Here is a 20267-nt window from a genome sequence, read left to right on the forward strand (position 1 = left end):
TTGGATTGATCAGTTTGGCATATACATAAGGTAGTCGTTTGATTAGTTTGTATGATTGGTTCATATGTGCTCGACTTCTGTTTCTGATTCTGTATCTCTGCTGGCTACGCTGCCTTGCCTGTGTTCATAAGGTAGTCGTTTGATTAGTTTGTATGATTGGTTCATATGCTCCTGAACATGTGTACGTACATGTGCAGGCTAGTTGGCCGCACGGGACGCGTCCTCCTGCATGAAGCAGCTCGATGCAGCCGACTTGGATGGAGCCATGGAGGCGGGGGCGGTGGAACGGAACAGTCGATGAAGAGGCCCGCGTTGGAGTACAGGCGCCTGGGATATAAAATACGAACGACACCAAGCCACCAAACTGATTTTAGATCGAAAAACAAAAAAAGAGTGCCGATCAAACAACCGGCGAGAGAGAGAAAACCGGATCAATGAATCAGAAAAACGATTTTCTAGAGCACCCGATCAAAGCGATCGACGTACGAATCCTAGCTACAAGTTGCGCGGCCCCCGGTGGAGATCGACCTCCCAAAGACGGTGCGACGTGGAACCTGTGGTGAAGCTAGTTCTAAGAACTTGCGATTGATACCATGTAAGAGGATTATTGAGGAGATAATTGACGTAACACGGTGCATGTCGTATCGAGCCTTTCGGGCGATGAGATGTGAGATGGATTACAGATTGTATTCTACCAAATGCATAGATATGCCTGTATACTCACTCAGTCGTTCTCGTCCCCAGTGTCTGATTCGTGGGTGTTGCTATCGGCCTCCTGGCGCTCTTCGTGCCAGCACTCGCAGAAGAACGATTCTCCTCCGCCCGGTCACTTGTCGACGAGCGGTTACCGCTGCTGGAACTCCCATTAGACGACGTGTAGCTCGACCTGTGCCCTCTGCACGGCGGTGCGTACATCGCCACCGGCATCTCCGGCGGCAGGTCCGGAGCTGGCGCCTCGAAGTGGAGCGCGCTCATGGCTTGTCGGATGGACGGCCGGAAGCCGTAGTCGGGGTGCACGCACCATAGTCCCACGACCAGCACACGCTCCATCTCCTGTGCATCGAAGTTGCCGTCAAGCCGCGTGTCCGCTGCGTCAAGGAGCGTGCCTCCCACGTACAACTTCTGGATCCATTGCACGAGCACGACTTTGTTCTCATCCTCCTGGAGCGGGGCGATGGGTCGCCGCCCGCAGGCGACCTCGAGGAGGACAATCCCAAAGCTGTAGACGTCGGTCTCCGCGCCGGCCCTGCTAGTCACCGCGCACTCTGGGTCCATGTAACCCTTGGTACCAGCCAGCATCGTCGTGTACCCGCCACGGCTGTGGTCGACAAGGCGTGCGAGACCGAAGTCCCCCAGCTTGGGGTTGAACGAGGCATCGAGCATGATATTGCTTGGCTTGATATCTCTGTGCACCACGCACTGCTCCCACTCCTGGTGCAGGTAGAGCAGCGCAGAACCCGTCCCAAGAATGATCTTGTACCTGGTTGGCCATGTCAGTATGTTGGTGGAACTGTAGAGATGCTCATCGAGGCTTCCGTTTGTCATGAGCTCATAGACGAGCAGGAGCTCGTCAGCTTTATGGCACCATCCGACGAGCAGGACTAAGTTGCGATGCCGCAACCGGCCGATGATGGTAACCTCGGCGACGTACTCCCTCCTCCCCTGGCTTGACGTCTTGGAGATCCTCTTGATGGCCACATGAAGCCCCTGCTCCTGTAGGTACCCTCGGTACACTGCCCCAAACCCGCCCTCGCCGAGCTTCTCCTCGTCGGAGAATCCCCGGGTTGCCCGGGACAACTCATCGTAACTGAATCTCCGAGGCCCCGCCCCCTTCTCAAATACGTCATCCATGTCTTGGTCGAGCGGGACATCTGAATCTTCAGGTGCGTCTTGAGCGTGCATGCCCTTTCTTTTCAGATATTGTAGGTAACCGAGCGATGCCGCTACAGCGACGAATATGAAGATGCCAGTTGATACCAGCCCGGCTACTAGACCGGTTTCTTTCCTCTTCGAGGTTATTATCTCATCTGTCAATAAACATACCGGGATAATAAATTTTATGTGTGAATAACATTCAGAACTTCCAAATTCGTTATAAAAAAAATCCAAAATTAATTTTAGAATACTAGAATAGAGAACTCTGATGCCTCTGCATGGAGGAATCAACAACTTGCAACGATGCAACCACAACAAACTAGAAAGAAATGGTGGTTGATGGATGGTTAAGATCTTTGGCACTTGTTTCTCTGTGTTGTAACGACCTTATTAGCCTAATGTTCTGTTTGTAATAGTGAAGTTGAAAAATGCTTATATGTTTTTTTTTGTGATCAGAGGATTAGACACGTCCGTGGTTTTCTTGCGTACGGCTCCTCTGCCGTACTGCCCCCTGCCGTTGGCTCACTGACACGTGGGGCCGGGCCCACGTGTCAGTGGGCTGACGGCACGTCAGAGGAGCTGCGTCCGGTTTTCTTATAGTTGTCTTTTTTATGGTTTGTAAATTATGGCGGGTTCTTTAATGAAAATCTGTGAGGGGGCTCGTTGTTTTCTAGAAAACTGCATAGAAGCGTGAAGATAGGCAACAATTAATCGAGTGAAAATTATTGGGTCCCGCGGTCCCCCTCCACTCATGTCACTCCATTCATTTGTCCATGCTTCAATGTGTCTGTCCGCCTGCAACCACTCATTCACAAAAGATTTTTCATAGGTTTAGACTTATTTCTTTTGCGACATGGTTTAGACTTATTATTATGTGGGACATTGTAGCTTTTTATTATAGAAAAACACAATACAGACGTAGACACTCAGAAGCACACACATATCTATTCCTACAGAGCACACACATATCTATGAACGCATGGATGCACACTCTATTACTATGAGCACATCTGATAGATTGACCCAATGGGTCATGACTTACTTTGGAATTGGTACACATAGGGATGAATTCGTATGGAAATTAGCGTTTTTGGTTGGAAATGGGAGGAGGTGCGCCCACAATGAAAATTGATGTGTGTGGACGGAAAAATCTAGAGTTAATATCATTTTTAGTACATAAACTTGTCCCAGTGAGAACATATTCATACAGGAACTAAAAAACCTCATAAAAGTGGTCCTTAAACTTGTCTAACAGAACATTTTCATACAATTCCGTCAATTCTATCTGTGCACGGTCTCCTGCTGTTATAACAGCGCGTCAGGTTGGAACCGGGCCCTCTTGTCAATGTAATAGAGAATGAATAAACAAAACAATATAACAGATCGCTGTGGGGAATCAAACTAAAAAGACCTCCCGCACATGCAGCTCTGATGCGCCAGCGAGCTAAGGGCCCGTTCGCTTCCTAAGGATTTTTTTTTGAGCATGCTTCCTAAGAATTTTGGAGGAACCGTACATGTGTACGTTCCTTTGGGAAAAATTACTACCAGGCCGTTCGACTCAGAGGAATAGCTTCACGAGTTTCTCTGAAAAGGCTTGCATTCCTTTACGTTGGCAGTAGTTCTGTACAGGTGCAAGACGATTCCAGTACATAAACAATAAAGTTTGTGTGTTGTGTGGGGCCTTGAGCCAAATGAAATATTCTACTGATATCTCTCACTGGATAAGTTTCCATGCATAACCGAACATGCGACCTTCATTTCTTTCCATTGTTTTTATTCCTTTGTTTTGCCACTAGCTGCTAATCACATTCCTCTACTTTTTTGCTTTCCTCTGTTTTACAAGACTCTATTCCGAACAGGCCCTAAATTGAGTTGCAATTCTTATATTAGTTTCTTGACGCAAAGATTTTTCGGTTGTTATCGACAAGGTCAGGCCGACTCTAGTATGGGAGCGGTGACCGCGGCTCGTTCTGGCGGCGACAATGGTCGTTCGATGGTCCATGGACCTTGATGTAAGTTTTTTTATGTTTGAGGTGTTCTGTATTTCCGGTAAATCTTTATAATAAATCTGATAATTTTCTAAAAAAAACAAATATGGACCATTAAACATATATTTAGCGAGGAATACAACTCTCGGTAAGAAAAAAATTATAAGTGTAAACTGTGCGTCACGGCAAGAGTAGAAATAGTTCAACTCTCTCTAAGGCAACAACTTAATTCGGTTGGGTTGGCCATCACGCTACGGTCTCACAGCTGCTCGAGGTCCTCTGTTCAAATCCATCCCCACCCTTTCTGTCTTATGTTTTGTTTATTCTTTCTCTGTGACACTGACAAGTGGGCCCAATTCCACATTAGTGAACCTGACGCGTGTTACAACAGTAACAGACGGTTGCACCGATAGAATTGACGGAATTGTATGAAAATGTTCTGTTAGGCAAGTTTGAGGACCATTTTTATGGGGTTTTTTAGTTCTTGTATGGATCTGTTCTCATCAGGTTAAGTTTATGTACTAAAAATGGTATTAACTCAAAAATCTAATCCGAAAGCTTAGCATTTTTTAGATAATTTTCACTAAAAAGACCAAATAAGTCCCTGTTTCTTACTATAGTTGACACGCAAAAGAGAAAATACAAGCCCGTTCGGAGATAATTACCCTGATTCAGTATAAAGTTATCAGCATCAAGTATTTTATGAAAGAACAGAGGCTGATTTAGTACAAAATCAGCATCAAGTATTTTCGGTCGGAGGCTTATTTAATACCACTATTTGTATTAAATAAATCAGTCTCAGGTATTTTCGAATGGAGGAACTAGTATGTATGAATACAGGTACGTAGAAGGAAGCCACATACGTACCTGTCAGAGTGGACTCGAACGACCAGGAAAAAATCTGGTGCTGCTCGACGTAGTCCCCGATGGCCGCCGAGAATCCCACCGCTGCGTCCTGCGTCAGGCCGGCGGCCCGGCAGTCGACGTTTGTGCTGACGGTGTAAGAACTCAACTCCGGCATGTCGTCTAACCGCAGGGTCGCCGAGAGCGTGGCCGTGCCGGCGTCGTACCTGACCGACGCCGACATGGCCCCATTGAAGCTCCCGTCCGGCAGCGCCGTGTAGTTCCTGGACCTGATGTCGTTGACGTTGAGGCCGAGGTGGCTGATGGTGTCATTGGGGTCCCACTCGACGTTCCTGAGCGTGTCAAACTCCACGCCGACGGTCGGCGGGAAGTAGGTGTTGGCCGGGTTGCCGCGGTTATTGAACAGCGCCAGGAAGCCGCCGGTGGCGTCCGTCGGCATGCTCGGCGGGTAAGGTCCCACGAAGAAGGCCATGCCATCACCCTGCACTTGGCCGGCGAGATTAATGGTACGGGTAGTACTTAGTAGCTCAGATCAGAAGAAGTCGGACGGACGGAAGAATATTTCAGAGAATTTCTGGTGCTTGCCTGGCTGGTGGTCACGTCGAGAGACTTGATGGCGAAGGTGAAGTTCGTGGTGAAGCTGGCGGCCTTGCCGGTGGCGTCGTCCCAGAGGCGCACGGCCTGCCCGTGGGCGACGCGGCCGGTGCTCCAGCTCCTGGAGAGGTTGGTGAGGTCGATCCGGTCGAGGACAGGGGCGGAGTCGTTCATGTACTTGAGGTCGGCGCCGGTGAGGACGCCGGGGGCGGAGAAGTTGTAGTCGAAGCTAAGCGAGGTGACGACATGCGGAAGGCAGCTGGATACGGCTAGGAGGAGCAAGCTGAGGACGGGACGGCACTTGGGTGTCGCCATGGCCATGAGCGTTGTGTGCACGCAGGAGCTCTTGCTGATGAGGAACGGCGTTTGATGATCGACACGCGAGCAGCTATTCTTATCATATAGGGACAATCTAACTAGAACTAGAACTGTATGATGGAGCCCTAGTACGTAGAGTAGGGGCAGTGAAAGGAAAATATATAGGAAAATGGCAGTGCGGTCTTATCAGAAACGAAAAGTACAGGTCAACGAGGACCGGCGAGACACCCTAGCTATTAATTACTGAGTATTTGATGAATACTCCCTCCATCACAGTTTGTTAGGCGTATCTCGCATCGCTCTAGGCCCAAGGTGCGGTGTGATTGGCAGGAAATAAGGAGGCGCTGGAGCTGCGTTATTGAAGGAGGTGCGTCTAATAAATCACTAAACCAACGCATGCGGGAGGCCATGCGGAGCAAATAAGAAACCGATTCCCACTTGCACCTCATGTTCACACTTACATGCGCTGCACAAACCAGTGGGAAAGGCGTAACAAGTGTGGACGCGTAACGGGAGTGGATGGGGACCCAACATTCTCTCCCGCAAGAGGCGTTACATCAACGGTGGGAACGACTTCACGTCCATATAATTTGCCTCTGCTTTTCCTCTGTCTCGGTGGTGCTCTAATCGGCGGTGTCGGGGAGCAGGTGGCTTGGTCTTATTGTGGTCTTTAGATCCGGTGACATTTGTGTCTAGTGAGCTCGATCTCGTCTAGATGGTTTTGGCATCGGTTGATGCGGTTGTGTTTGATGTCTTGAAGCAGGATGTGTGGATGGCCGCAAGCGGGGATGTTTCTCTTCTTCGACCGTATTGAATGAAAATGATGATGTTGGGATTTAGTGAAAAGCATAAAACACCCGGCCCTCGATCTCGTTGTTTGCGGTGTTCTAGTTCATCGGCTCGAAAAATATCCTTGTACGTGAAGGCGCTCACTCCGATCTAGGTATGGTGGTTGTTATCTTTTTTCTCTAGCGTTGCGTTCATGGCGCCGGAGGACGATGGTGGGCAAGATTCAACGAGAGACAAGGTTCTTCACTCTTGAAATTATAGTTTTACTAGTTGCGGGATCTTTGATGTAAAAATGTAAGACAATAATGGCTAAAGTATTAAACAGTGCCAAACAGTGATCCTGTAGCTACAGCCAACGAACGATCTTGTCGGCACGCCTTAGGCCACAATCCTGGTAGCCCGGGGCCTGGCTACACCCCTGTATGTATGTCTCATCTGATGACCGCATGTGTATTCTCTATAATATGTTATCTAATGGGAGCTGAGCAACCCCGTGCCCGTCTGCTCCTAACTCATTTCCATGCCATGTTGTGTACATGGCTTAGTGAGTTCATGTAATCCCATGTTGTACCTCTCTCCTTCTATCAATGAAAAGATACGCAACCTAAGTGTATTTATGAAAAAATATATTATCTAATGAAATATGTTTGTCTAATGGAATATATGTGATTCCCTTAAAAACGAAATATATATGGTTATATTTTAAAAGAAGTGTGAACGCGCAACAAGAATTCTTCTGGTACCTCACTTGTTGTGTTTGTGCCGCCACATACATCTTACTATTAAGCGCGCTGCCGTGGCCATTTCTGTTCCGAAAGCCTAGGTTACTAAATCGACGATCATTTCCAGGAAACGCATGACCTGAATTCTTGTCATCGTTGATCGTCTTGACTTGCCTTCTACTCCAGTTCACACTGCTCATACATTTGCTTTTCCACGCAAGTTCTATTTCCGTTGTTTATGTCGCTGGGTAGGGATGCACTGCACGCGCAATCAAGGCTGCTTTCCACCGCATGTCAATATTGCAATTTAAGTTCATTGCATATGGTTAAAATTCCTTCTGCAAACAGAGATCAAAACAGTCGCCTTGCGATGATGTATGATAAAAGGGTGCATTGCACATATTACATGCTAATCGTGTGTGATAGGGTTCAAGGATGAAGACATTTGAGGGAAAACAAACATAAACTATCGCAACACCCTTTGTTACGCCGTACGCAACTAACTACTAGCAGCGTTCGGCTCACACGCCACTTGTACGGTTCCGCTGATAAGTCATTACTACCAGCGTGCGGGCCGGACATTGCTAGTAAGAAAACTAACAGGGGCATGCGCATCGCACGCCACTAATAAGAGGTAGACTAAAAAATGTTTGTGTTATTAAAAATCAAAATTTAAAACTGTTCATGATTTTTGAAAAATGTTTATGAGCTAAAAGAAATCTCTTGAATTTGAAAAATGATGGCAGATTCAAAAATTGTTCGTTATTGTGAAAAATATTCTTGAATTCAGAAGATGTCTGAGAATTACAGAAAAATATTTGCGAATTCAAAAAAAAATCATGAATTTTAAAGTCTGTGCATTCAAAAAAAAAATTCATGAGTTCAAAAAAATGTTCACAAATTTCAAAAAAAAATCATGGATTTTAAAGTCTGTGCATTCAAAAAAAATTCATGAGTTCAAAAAAATGTTCACAAATTTCAAAAAAAAATCATGGATTTTAAAGTCTGTGCATTCAAAAAAAGTTCATGAGTTCAAAAAAATGTTCACAAATTTCAAAAAAAGTTCATGGATTCCAAAAAAATTCACAACTTTCAAAAAATGTTCATGAAGTTCAAACTATGTTCACTAATATCATAAAATGTTCGGAAGTTAAAAATGCTCATAAATTTCAGATACAATAAATAATTCCAACAAATGTTCACGAATTCAAAAAATGTTAGTCAGTTAAAAAAATATTCACAACTTTCAAAAAAAATCACGAGTGTGCAAACATCTTCAAAAATTTCAAAAATGATTCTTGAACTCAAAACGTGTTCACAACCTTTTTAAAAATTCACAAATTTGTCGTCGCCAGATCAAGGATCTTGAGTTTTCACCCTCGAGAGAGTCAGAGATCCCAAAAACAATGCCTTAGCAAGACCATTGCGAGGTACAACCAATGAAGGCCAGACCTTGGCTTTCACCCTGGAAATCATGGCTCGGTACTCGAGTAGCACCCCCCCCCCCAAATGTTGTCCACTTGTGTTTGCTGCCCCCTCCGGCCAAGACCGCCGTTGCAAGTCCTCAACACCCGACACATAGGAAAAAACATCTGCCACCGTTCTTTGACGACGCAACCAAAACTCCCCTCCGCCATTACAATTTCTGATCGCAACCACCATGACTTTCTTCACCACTGTCAACGCCCTGGAAATCAATATTTAGACATGTCCCATGACACTGACAAGAGAGCGAAGCTTCGCACCACGCCCTCATGAAGCCTCTCCAGCCGAAGATGAGGGCGCGCCCGACTAGATCAATTTCTATCTAGATATCCAATGGCGCTATGGGCCAAAAACTGAGATCTCCGAGAGGAAGACCGGAACCCGTCGGTGTCCAGATTGAGGAGACCGGCCTGAAGCAGATCGAAGTTTTGGAGCTCGAAGAACAGTAGGGCCAACCACCACGGAGCTCCCCTGAATCCGGACAGACCAGATCTGGGCAGTGCCCGGCCTCCGCCAACCCATTCGAGAGCCGCCGCTACAAGTCCTCGGGCACCGCACCGCTAGCCCAAGGTCGGGCGAGGTAGCCATCGGCGCACCGGACATGACCACTCGCGAGGAGGAGGACGTCAGCAGCCCTCTCGGTTGTGCCCCCGAATGGGACAGACTACCGCTAGGCAGCAAGGTCACTTCCCAGTTCACGCCAGCCCTCCTCGCCACGAGCACCACCGCTCGAGATGGACGACCTCTAGGGGACGATGCGGGAGCCCAACCGATGCGGAGCATCCCAAGGTCTTCCCCATGGACCTACCATCGTCTCATCAAGTGCCTAGTGGACCCATGACTCGATCACGTGCAAGAGCTCTTAAAACCGAGGTGACATCTCTCCTCTCACAATTCCACTTCGATGACCATGAGACATGGCTACTACCTCAAACGGAGACATTGTGCATACTCAGGTATCAAGGAGTTAGCCATGGAGACGCCAAGGAGTAAGGAGAATCCGAAGAGGAAGATGGACGTGAAGATGGAGAAGGAAAGGGGCTAAGTCAGCAGAAGCCCGGACGTTCCGGACCGCCGTCCGGACGATCCGGCCTCAGCCCGGATGATCCGGACCCCGGCCCGGACGATCCGGATAATATGACCAACGACACCCAAAGCGTCAACATGAAGCCAGGTCATCCGGACCCAGGTCCGGATCATCCGACCACACCCGGACGTCCGGACCAGGTCCCGGACATCCGGCCCTCCCGCAGTTGCTCCAACACAACCGGATCATCCGGACGCTGACCCGGACCATCCGGACCCCCGAAGCCCGGATCGTCCGGACCAACTCCCGGATCATCCGGCCACCACCTGCGTGCGTGACTTGGGCCGAGGCCCGTATACCCGTTTCGTCCCCTCACTTACCCCTTCGGCCCTTGGGCTATAAATAGATCTTCTCCTCCCCATTTTTAGGGTTAGCAAAGGTTTAGCTCATGTTTGTGTGAGAGCTTTGCTCATCCACTTGGTTACCTTCTCCACGGAGATTCAAGCCTCCACCGGAGAAGATCCCCCAAGCGGATTCAAGACCCCTTTTTAGGGAAGAACTCAAGACCTCCTCACGGAGAAGACCGGCTACCCTTGTATCGTTCTTAGTTATCCGTGAATCGTGTATCTTTCCTTATGTACTCGAGGGTCTAGACCATGTGTGACTTATTCGTGTCGGTTTAGTGTTTCCTCTCGTGTTTCTCATTGTGATTTCTCTCCGTTCTTCCCCATATTCTTCGTGATTTTAGCGAGATCCGCTCCTTTCGTGAAAGATCGGGCGATTAGGGCCTCTACCCTACATCACCAACTGGTGGCGCTGAAGCCCCCGCAACCACCAGTGTCCCGATCTGTCCAATCTAGCCGTCGTCGCGCCATGGGAGACCACCACTGTGTAGCCCAACGCGCTCGAGCATGACGACCGCGTCACCGTCTCCCAACACCTGCTACCACGCCGCCGCACCCCACGCCAACGTGCCGTCGCCGCCCACCGCCATCTCCCCGCGCAAGACGACTTCGAGCGGGAGGTGAGGAAGTCCGCCCGGTGACACGTCACGGCGGCAGCAAGGACGAGGGATGGAAAGCGGGGCCAAGGGCCGGCGGCGCTAGGGTCCCCCCGGTCGCGATGCGGGCACGGCACGGGAGGGATATGGTTTGTACCATATTAGGCGAATATACTCCCACGATTATCAAATATCAATAGCCGTGTCTGACACGGTCAACACTATTTTCAAGGTGACGGGGCTTACTTTCCGCACAGATATTTGCATATGTGTGATCACCAATCCACCATTCCTAGCGTGAGGTCGAGGGTCATCCGTTGCTCTCTGAAGTGTTTGTTACGACAGGCAAGACGGCCAGACGATCGACGGCTTCCACACAACGCGCATCTCTCATTTACTAGTCTCACTGGCTATGAACGACGACTCCACGTTACAAACAATCAGTTGCACTCCTCAAGAGCAAGCACCGGGCCCCTCTTTCTGAAGCCTGAAGCCTGTAGCTACTAGCGCTGCACTTTCGCCATGCATCGCTCGGTTGCCAAGCTCGCCTTGCTCCTCGCCACGGTCATCTTCTCCATCGCTGCTCATGCCCGGCAGCTCCAGCCGGCCCATGCGGCTGGCGCGAGCTGCTTGCCGCACGAGAGAGACGCATTGCTGGCCTTCAAGCAAGCCGGCAACGACACCTACGACTTCCTCGCCTCGTGGCAAAGACGGCACAAAGATTGTTGCCGGTGGAGGGGTGTCACCTGCAGCAACGAAACCGGCCATGTGATCGAGCTTGACATTGGTGTCACCTTTTTGGAGGGCAAGATAAGTCCTTCCTTGCTTTCTCTTGAGCATCTTGAGTACCTAAATCTCAACAACACCAACCTACTTGGACCAGACGGTACTTCTTTGTTCCCAGCATTCTTGTGTTCTTTAAGCAACTTGAGGCACCTCGATCTCTCAACGACACCATTCTCTGGTAGATTGCCTGCTCAGCTTGCCAACCTTTCAAATTTGGAGTACCTCGATCTCTCATGGACATCCCTGCACTGGCCTAATGGTCGTGCTCCGGAGTTCTTGTCTTGTAAAAATCTGAGACATCTCGATCTCTCACACACACAATTGTCTGGTAGAGTGTCTCCTCAGTATTTCAACCTTTCAAAGTTGGAGTATCTCGACCTCTCCAGCACTAGCATGTCGGGAATACTGCCGCCTCAGCTCGGAAACCTTACAAACTTGCGCCACCTTGGCCTCAGTTTCATGCAAGATATACACACATCAGATATCTCATGGTTAACTCATCTTCATTTCCTGGAATTTGTTGACATGAGTGACATAAATCTCAGCAGCGCGGATGTGTTTCTCGTGGCCAACACAATCCCATCTCTGAAGGCCCTTATTCTTATCAATTGCTCGCTTCCAAATGCAGACCAGTCGCTTACGCACATAAACCTCACGAAACTAGAGCAGCTTTATCTCTCCAGAAATTATTTGGGCCACCGAATTGAAACATGTTGGTTCTGGAACCTGACAAGCATCAAGGACCTATCACTCGTTTCAACCTATCTTTATGGCTCATTCCCTGATGCGCTAGGAGGTATGATTTCCCTCCAGCGCATGAATTTTAACTATAATGGTAATTCAGCCACAATGACGGTGGACTTGAAAAATCTATGTGATTTAGAGTTCCTAAAGCTCGATGGGAGTCTTGCATCTGGGAACCTGACAGACTTTGTAATGAAACTGCCACAATGTTCGTCCAGCAAATTGCAGACGTTGAGCTCAAATCACAACAATATGGCAGGAATGCTGCCAAATATGGTGGGGCACTTCACCAACCTGGAGCACCTTTACCTTTATAATAATAGCATTACTGGAGCTATACCAACTGGTTTAGTGAATTGTACTAGTTTGCGAACAGTCGCTCTCGGTTTGAACCAACTAAGTGGGCAGATACCAACATTGCCGAGAAGCCTCACCCAAGTGGACTTATCCATGAACAGCTTGTCAGGACCTTTGCCGTCAGATTTTGGAGCTCCAGCTCTTACAGTACTAAGTCTATCCTCCAATTACATCACTGGTCACGTTCCTAGTCCTATTTGCAAGTTGCAAAACCTAGCTTTCTTGGATTTGTCCCAGAATAGGTTTGAGGGAGAATTTCCCTGGTGTTCTTCAATGCCAAACTTGAGATTCGTACACTTAAGTAACAACAACTTCTCCGGAAATTTCCCGCCATTCCTCCAAAACTGCTCGCAGTTGACTTTCCTTGATCTTGCAATGAATGGGTTCGATGGAGCACTACCAGTATGGATCGGAGACCTAGTGAACTTGCGGTTTGTCCAGCTAAACCATAACATGTTCTATGGGGATATTCCAGCTAACATCACAAGTCTTGTACTACTTCAACTGTTCAGTTTAGCGAGCAACAATATATCAGGATTAATTCCATCATCCTTGTCAAAATTAATAGGCATGACCCTGAAACATCTGCCAAGATCTGAACCACAGTGGTTTGAATTCACAGGCCCTACAGATGAAATGCTGCCCGTGGATATTTTGTCTGTGGTGATGAAGCAGCAAGAACTTAAGTTTAGAGGTGCTGCATTTACTGACATGGTCAGCATTGATTTGTCTCTCAACCACTTGACCGGTGAAATTCCAGATGAGATAACTTCTCTGAACGGACTGTTGAGTTTGAATTTATCATGGAATCACCTGAGCCAGAAAATTCCTTCGAAGATTGGGGATATGAAATCACTGGAATCACTTGACTTGTCAAGGAACAATATCTCCGGTGAAGTCCCAACGAGCCTCTCAGATTTGACATATCTAAGCTCCTTGGACTTGTCATACAACAATCTTGCAGGAAGAATTCCAACAGGCCGTCAACTGGACACTCTGTACGCAGAAGATCCGTCCATGTACGATGGCAACAGTCGCCTTTGCGGGCTTCATCTTCAAAGGAATTGCCTAGGCAACAGTCCACCAGGGCACAGGAATCAGCAGAGAAGTGTAAGTGCTTATGACCCAGTGATGTTCTTCTACATTGGGCTAATGTCTGGCTTTGTGGTCGGACTATGGCTTGTGTTCTGTGCTTTCCTGTTCAAAAGGGCATGGAGATATGCCTATTTTCGCGTCTTCGACGAGCTATGTGACAAGTTGTACGTGTTTGTTGTTGTTATTTGGGGCCGGGTAAACACCAAGGCGACTGCAAGTTGAGTGATGTGTTAATCGAGTTATGCCGGTGGCACTCTATTGCTCTGCTCCATGGATATAACGTGAAGAAGTGTTTAGCAGATTGTACAAGTGTGTGTTTCTGTCTATATACTTGTGATATGAACATTTTCTGATGCATGTAACTGTTATTGGTTTGTACTCGTTGGTCATGATGAACCCACACGTGATTTTGGCTTCCTGCTCTGTTGTGTTTCATGTCGATGGTTGATGGTTTGTAACACTGAACTGCACTAGCAGAGCGGGCCTGTACAATTTTGCACATCTTAATATATATATTGTATTTGTGCGCTTTAAGCATACAAATTTTCTAGTTATTTTGTTAATTCTCAGCTGGCTAATTCTAATAGATCTCAATCGTCACAGCAAAAGCAAACTTGTTAGTTTCTGAGGTAGGGACATGCGGCCAACACAGATGGAAGGCAAGATACATATCAGGTAGGAAAACGCTCACCGACGAGTAAACAGAGGCGACGGCTACCAAGAGATCACCTGGAGATGGTCGATTTCACCGGGAGCACGAAGCACCGCCGCACCGATGGAGGTTTTCTTCCCCGGTGATGGTGCCCACACCAGGAGCTGCGGCTGCTTACCCGTCGTCCAGCGGCGCCGCCGCCGACGACAAGCGGGGGCGGAGTTGGAGGCTGCTAATATTGGGAATGCGTTGGACTGGAACCAGTGCGATTGTAGCAGGCCCCCCAACGTTATAGCAAGGGAAGACGTCACGCTGAAGTTGTGAGCCCAAAACTCAAAATGAGAAGCCCATTATGAGTGTAACAGTATAGAAGCAGATTCACTATGCGACCTCAAAAAAAAACCTTGAAAAAAAGGAGATTTGCTACAGGATGTTCAAACTTGCGAGTTCTAAAAAAATGTGAAAAAGATTCCAAAATTTCTCAAAAAATCTATGAGTGCATATAAGGACGCATTTGGTTGCTCGTATATGGGCCAACCAGGCCCGTGCGGGACGAAAACCAGTTGTTTGGTTGCCTGAGCGGCACCCACATCCCGGCCCGCACGGAACTTAAAGCAGTCCCGGGCCAGGCCCACAAGCTACAGTAGCCAGGCTGAGCGCGGCCACACGTGCCTCCTCGCTGCACGCCTCGGGAAGCGCATGAGACGGGACCGAACGTCTCATAACTCCCCCTCCCTCTCTTGTCACCGCCCACTCCCTTTCACACCACACCTCCTCACTCTCCTCTCACCGCCGGCCCCTTCCACTCCTCTCCTCTCCACCGATGAGTCGCCCTCCGCCGCGCCCTCCGCTGACCCCATCATCAACGCCGGCAACAACCGCATCCACGAGCGGTGGGTTGCCGGCTTGGCGAACTCTGGGGTCGATCTAATGCGGGCTCTGCACGCGGCCTCCCCTATCTACACCAGGCCACCTCGTCCGGTCAATCTAGTGCCGGCCTCTCCGGCTCCACCACAGTTACCGGACCTCATGGTCCTAGGTTTGGTGACGCCGCCGATGGGGGTCGGCACCGCGACGCTGCACGGAACCCCTTTGCTTGGGGAGGGGGGGGGGGTTACCTCCATCCAAGGTTTTCTGCAGGCATCGCCACGGGCCCATGGGCGACGGCGACCTCCTCCTCGACCGCACGCGTGGGCAGGAGCACCGGGCCAATGCCGACGGCCGTCGGCATTGGTGGCTCCTCCTCCTCGCCCACCATCTCCTTCCCACTGGGGTTTTCTCCCCGGCCGACGTACGCTCCAACTCCACCCACTCCGGTAAGAACAATCCCTCTGCTTGTAGATTTGTAGGTTAGGGTTTTCGTCATTAGCATGCTCTGGTGAGATGTGAATCGATTTGATACGATCCGATTCGATTGGAATCGAATCGAATCGATTCCTTCTTGTGCGGTACTGTTCATGGGCAAGTTAGTGTTCATGCTTGTTCTGTATTTCATGTGCATGCGTAGTATAGTGTTCATAGGCATGCAAGATTGGATTGTGCTTAGTGCTGATGATGTAGAATGTGGTCTTGGCTATGTTAGATATAGTTCTTTTGATTGATGTTCATGCCTACTAGTGTTCATAGGCATGCAATATTGGTGTGTGCTTAGTGCTCATGATGTACAATCTGTTCATGGCCATGGTAGATTGTTTTTTATGTTCACGATTAGTGCTCATGTGCAACAATTTGTTCATGATGCTAGCCATATTGTTGTTGTCTTTGATGTTCCTCCTACTTGTTCATGTGCATGTTATCTAGATTGGTGTGTGTTTCATGTTCATGCTTAGGGTTCATGGGCATGCTAGCTATATTGGTGCTGTGTTGTCTTTGATGTTCGTGCTTAGCGTTCTAGTACAAATGTGCATGTTAGGTTTACGTGCATGGTTCTCATGGTAGGTAGGACAAATGTGTTTGCTACTTTAGGGACTAGTACCAATGTAGCATGCTGCCAATGCCTTGCTACTAATCCATGTCATCTTAGCTGACAAGGTGATGAAGACGGACTGGGATAGGGCCGGTGGAGGAGCCCATGTCGTAGACGGCGCCGAGGCCACCGTGGACTTCGTCCCCATGAATCCTGGCTCAAGAGTGTGTACCTGCCTGGCAGGGTCGCCTTCATTAGCCGACCACGTTCAAGGGGACGAGCTCCTAGGACCGGCCACGAGGAGGGGTCCCGAGAGCTGCTACGATTCTACGTGCAAATCATGGACGAGGAGGATCTAGCCATGCTCATCATCCCTCCCAAGTTCCGGGAGGCGATGAGGCAGTGGCTACGGTGATCGGAGAACTTGGCATGAACCTGTTAATATTTTGTCTAGGGTTAAGCACCTGTTGTCTTTAAACTTAAGTCTGTTTAGCAGATTTGCTGTTTAGTTGCTTGTTTATCTGCTGTTATCTGTTGTTTAGTTGCTTGTTTCTCTGTTGTTAGCTTGTTTAGCTGCTAGTTGTTGTGTTGTTTAGTGCTCTACCTGTTGTTGTGCCTAATGTGGTGGCCGGTAAGGCCATCGCCTAATGTGGTGGCCGGTAAGGCCATCACATTTGAATGGGGTGAGCAGAACACAAACATGTATGTAGCCAAACAGCCGTGGTGCTCACCCTTAAGCACAAATTCGGACAACCAAACAACCGGCCCTAAAATGGCCATTAATGCAATGCAGGCAACTAAACAACATGCAGATGTTGATTTGTTGCCTGTTTTTGCTAAACCATGCTGGGTTGAGATGTGGCTGAAATGCAGGCACTATTCATCCAAGGCAACCAAACGCGCCCTAAATGTTTTCTAGTACGGGTAAAACTTACGTATTAAATAGTACATTGATCTAAATGTTACACAAAATGACAAGTTTCTGTTTGAAAAAGAAAATGTGACCCCATTTTGATACATGTATTTGCCTTTGGTGTACACCACAGAAAAGATATAGATGAATCGGTTAAAGAAAATAGTACTGCCCATTCAGGTAAAGCTGCTGGAGCTAACCTCATAATTTTTGTATGACTCAAGCAGAAAAAATCAGCATCACAATCATGAAGATTGTGCCAAAAGCTCCGAAACTGAACCATCTCAAACAGAGAACAGCGGTAGGGAATTTGCAATGTGGTAGTACATGTTCAGCCTCAAATTTTAGAATCATTTTTGGCCACACTAGTATGAGTAGAGGGCGAAAGAACAGTAGGCGTACGAGGGGCTCATGCGGTAGGAACATCCCAGCTCATAGGCATGCTTATTTAGAAATGTACGAGCCAGCTAGTCACCAACAAATCAAAAAAATTGATCAAATTCACGGAGTAAAAGCCTCAAGCAAGGGACCGCGTATAATCTTACTAATTGGCACTTCCTTCAACCGAAAACATATATAACAGCCATTTTTTACTCTTGACAGCATTAGGGAGTACTTTCACCAGAGTGTTCCATATGAAGTGCACCTGCCTGATCATGCTACAAATACAACTCACAGTAGCATCACCGCAGCAATGATACCTTCTCGACACACAAATTTTTATCTAATAAGAATCCAAAAACACGCACACACGCTCACTATACAAAAGGGAACGCCATGGGATAAAACATAAGCAGAGATTTAAAATTGAACCCTCGACCTGACACAATGGTACATAAGAAAACAATGGCGCAACTGACACTTTGGCTTGCATCAACATGCTTGCTTGCGAGCATAGAAAAAAAAAATGAAGAACGAGATTAACTGACAGGGCCAATGCTAATTATTAATACAAAACAAGTGATTGTGTCTTCATGCCAGTTGACTAGTGTCTACAGAAGACCCGGTATACACAACATACAAAATGGACAAATCTACGCGGAGGGTGGGGGGGAGCCACTTCTTCATCTCAACCACCGGAATGCATTTCTAGATACCTGCAGAGCAATCAATTTAATCAGTCAAACCAATTTGTACAAGACATTCATGGAAAAGCTGTTAAAGTTATATCTCACAATTTCTGTATGACTCAAACAGTAAACGTTGGCTTCACTAGTATTGTGGACAAGTGCCAAAAGCTCCAATTTTGGATCCCTTCAGCAGTAACACAAATACACAATGCCAACAACACAAACATAGAGAAGCAATAGGTAGTTTGTAGAATAGTGGCATGCCTAGAAATTCTAATGTCACCATCTGGTTTTTGACTACATTTGATCTTAATAGAGGCTAAGATGTTAGTGGTTAAAACTTATAATAAGTCCATTAGAAGCCAATTCTGAACAACCTAGCTTATCAAAATATTTCAAATATTGTTTGTTATCATGGGCATAAGGGGGGTTCATGGAGTAGAAAAGGGAGAAACGTCTGATTTCGAGCTCGTGGTCATACTTATATACGAGCTAGCTAGTTGCTAGCAAATCAAATTTAATTAAATGCATGCAGTAGAAAGCCTCAATTAAGAGATCAAGCATCATCTTTTACTAGTACATACACTTCCTTCAATCTACAATATATGTCATCTTTTTCACTCTGTACAGCATCAAACAAAATACTTTACCAGCCACTTAATGATAATATGTTAGTCAAAGATGCAATTCATGATGAAAGCAGTATTTAGGGTGAATGTGTTTAATATGAAATGTGGGCAAAGTAGCCCAGGGTATCTGCAGTGTTCATGTTTGGCTTGTTGACAGACTTGACATTGCTGAACAAAATTTGCCACAACCTCCTTGAGACCATCACAATGAAACAATTTCTTCACTCTTTCATAAGTGAATTGAGTGCCTGAATGACCTCCCACAGGGGAAGAGTGAAGGGCTTCAATGATTTTTGTTTGCAATCCAGCATTAGCCCCTATCCAAATTCTGCCCTGGTGTTTAAGCAACCCATTCTCCAGAGAAAACTCAGGTTCTTCATCAGAATGGACCACTAGTTTCTGCAAGAGGTGCTGAGCTTTGCAGTCAATTTCATAGGAATTGAGAATTTCTTGAATCCAGACAGGCTGGCTTGAAGAAACCGCAGGCAAGGCAAACAGATGTCCTACTCTGGACAGAGCATTCTTTGTTATGCTCCCCTTTCTTGTACTGGAACTGGAATTGAAGGCCAATCAACTTAGTCATGGCTTTTCTCTGGAGATCTGAAGTAAGAGCTTGAGTTTCCAAGTGACACAAACTCTTGTGGTCTATTTCATCACAAAAGGGCCCCTACATACATAGGGTCTCCACCTCTCAATGGCCATAGTAATAGCCATAAATTCATTTTCATAGATGATGTAGTAGGCGACAGGATGGCCCTCCTGTGTGAGCACAGGTCCAATGCTAGAGTCACAGGCATCTGTCTCTATGCAGAAAGGTTTGTTGAAATCGGGTAGAACTAGGACAGGGGTAGATGTCATATCCTTTTTCAGTAGATCAAAAGCAGCTTGAGCTTCAGCACTCCATCGAAAGGACTTTTTCTTCAGCAGATTGGTGAGGGGCTTGGCAATAATGCCATAGTTTTGAACAAATTTTCTATAGTACCCTGTGAGTCCCAATAACCCCGTGAGTTCAGTGACTGTAGTGGGAGTTGGCCATTGTACCATGGCAGTTGTTTTTGCTGGATCTGTGGCCACACCTTTGTCAGAAATGATGTGACCTAAATACTCCAGCAGTTGCTATGCAAAGGAGCATTAACTGAGCTTGACATAGAGTTGATGTTCTCTTAGAATTTGGAAGACCTGTTGCAAATGTTGTTGATGAGCTGTTAGATCTTTGCTGAAGACCAATATGCCATCCATAAAGAACAACACAATTTTTTTGGTGCAGCCTTTCAGAATGAAGTTCATGAAACCAACAGGACAGGAGATGCAAAAGGAGACATGCTAGGAGAAATAATTCATGCAGCTAACATTTCAGACACTTGCCTCTCTATCTCATCTTTCTGCAGAGGAGAATATCTGTAAGGTCTGGCATTCACAGGAGCAGTATTGGATAGCAGAGAAATTGCATGAT

At 47.3% G+C, this 20267-nt stretch overlaps 2 protein-coding genes across 2 annotated transcripts; one reads left to right on the forward strand and one right to left on the reverse strand.

Annotated features, from left to right (window-relative positions):
* Positions 1–184: 184 nt before the first annotated feature.
* LOC125515911 (L-type lectin-domain containing receptor kinase IX.1-like) lies at positions 185–5748 on the reverse strand. The gene is made up of 3 exons (XM_048681398.1): positions 5276–5748; positions 4731–5213; positions 185–2027 (listed from the first exon to the last, which is right to left on the reverse strand). The coding sequence occupies exons 1-3, from the start codon at positions 5640–5642 to the stop codon at positions 721–723; spliced, it is 2157 nt and encodes a 718-aa protein (XP_048537355.1). The 5' UTR covers positions 5643–5748; the 3' UTR covers positions 185–720.
* A 5309-nt stretch (positions 5749–11057) lies between these two features.
* LOC125517397 (LRR receptor-like serine/threonine-protein kinase RGI5) lies at positions 11058–14187 on the forward strand. Its single transcript, XM_048682591.1, has one exon. The coding sequence runs from the start codon at positions 11185–11187 to the stop codon at positions 13864–13866; it is 2682 nt and encodes an 893-aa protein (XP_048538548.1). The 5' UTR covers positions 11058–11184; the 3' UTR covers positions 13867–14187.
* The last annotated feature ends 6080 nt before the right edge of the window (positions 14188–20267 follow it).

Source organism: Triticum urartu, chromosome 6 (genome assembly GCF_003073215.2).
Source record: "Triticum urartu cultivar G1812 chromosome 6, Tu2.1, whole genome shotgun sequence".
In the NCBI taxonomy this organism is placed as follows: Eukaryota; Viridiplantae; Streptophyta; class Magnoliopsida; order Poales; family Poaceae; genus Triticum; species Triticum urartu.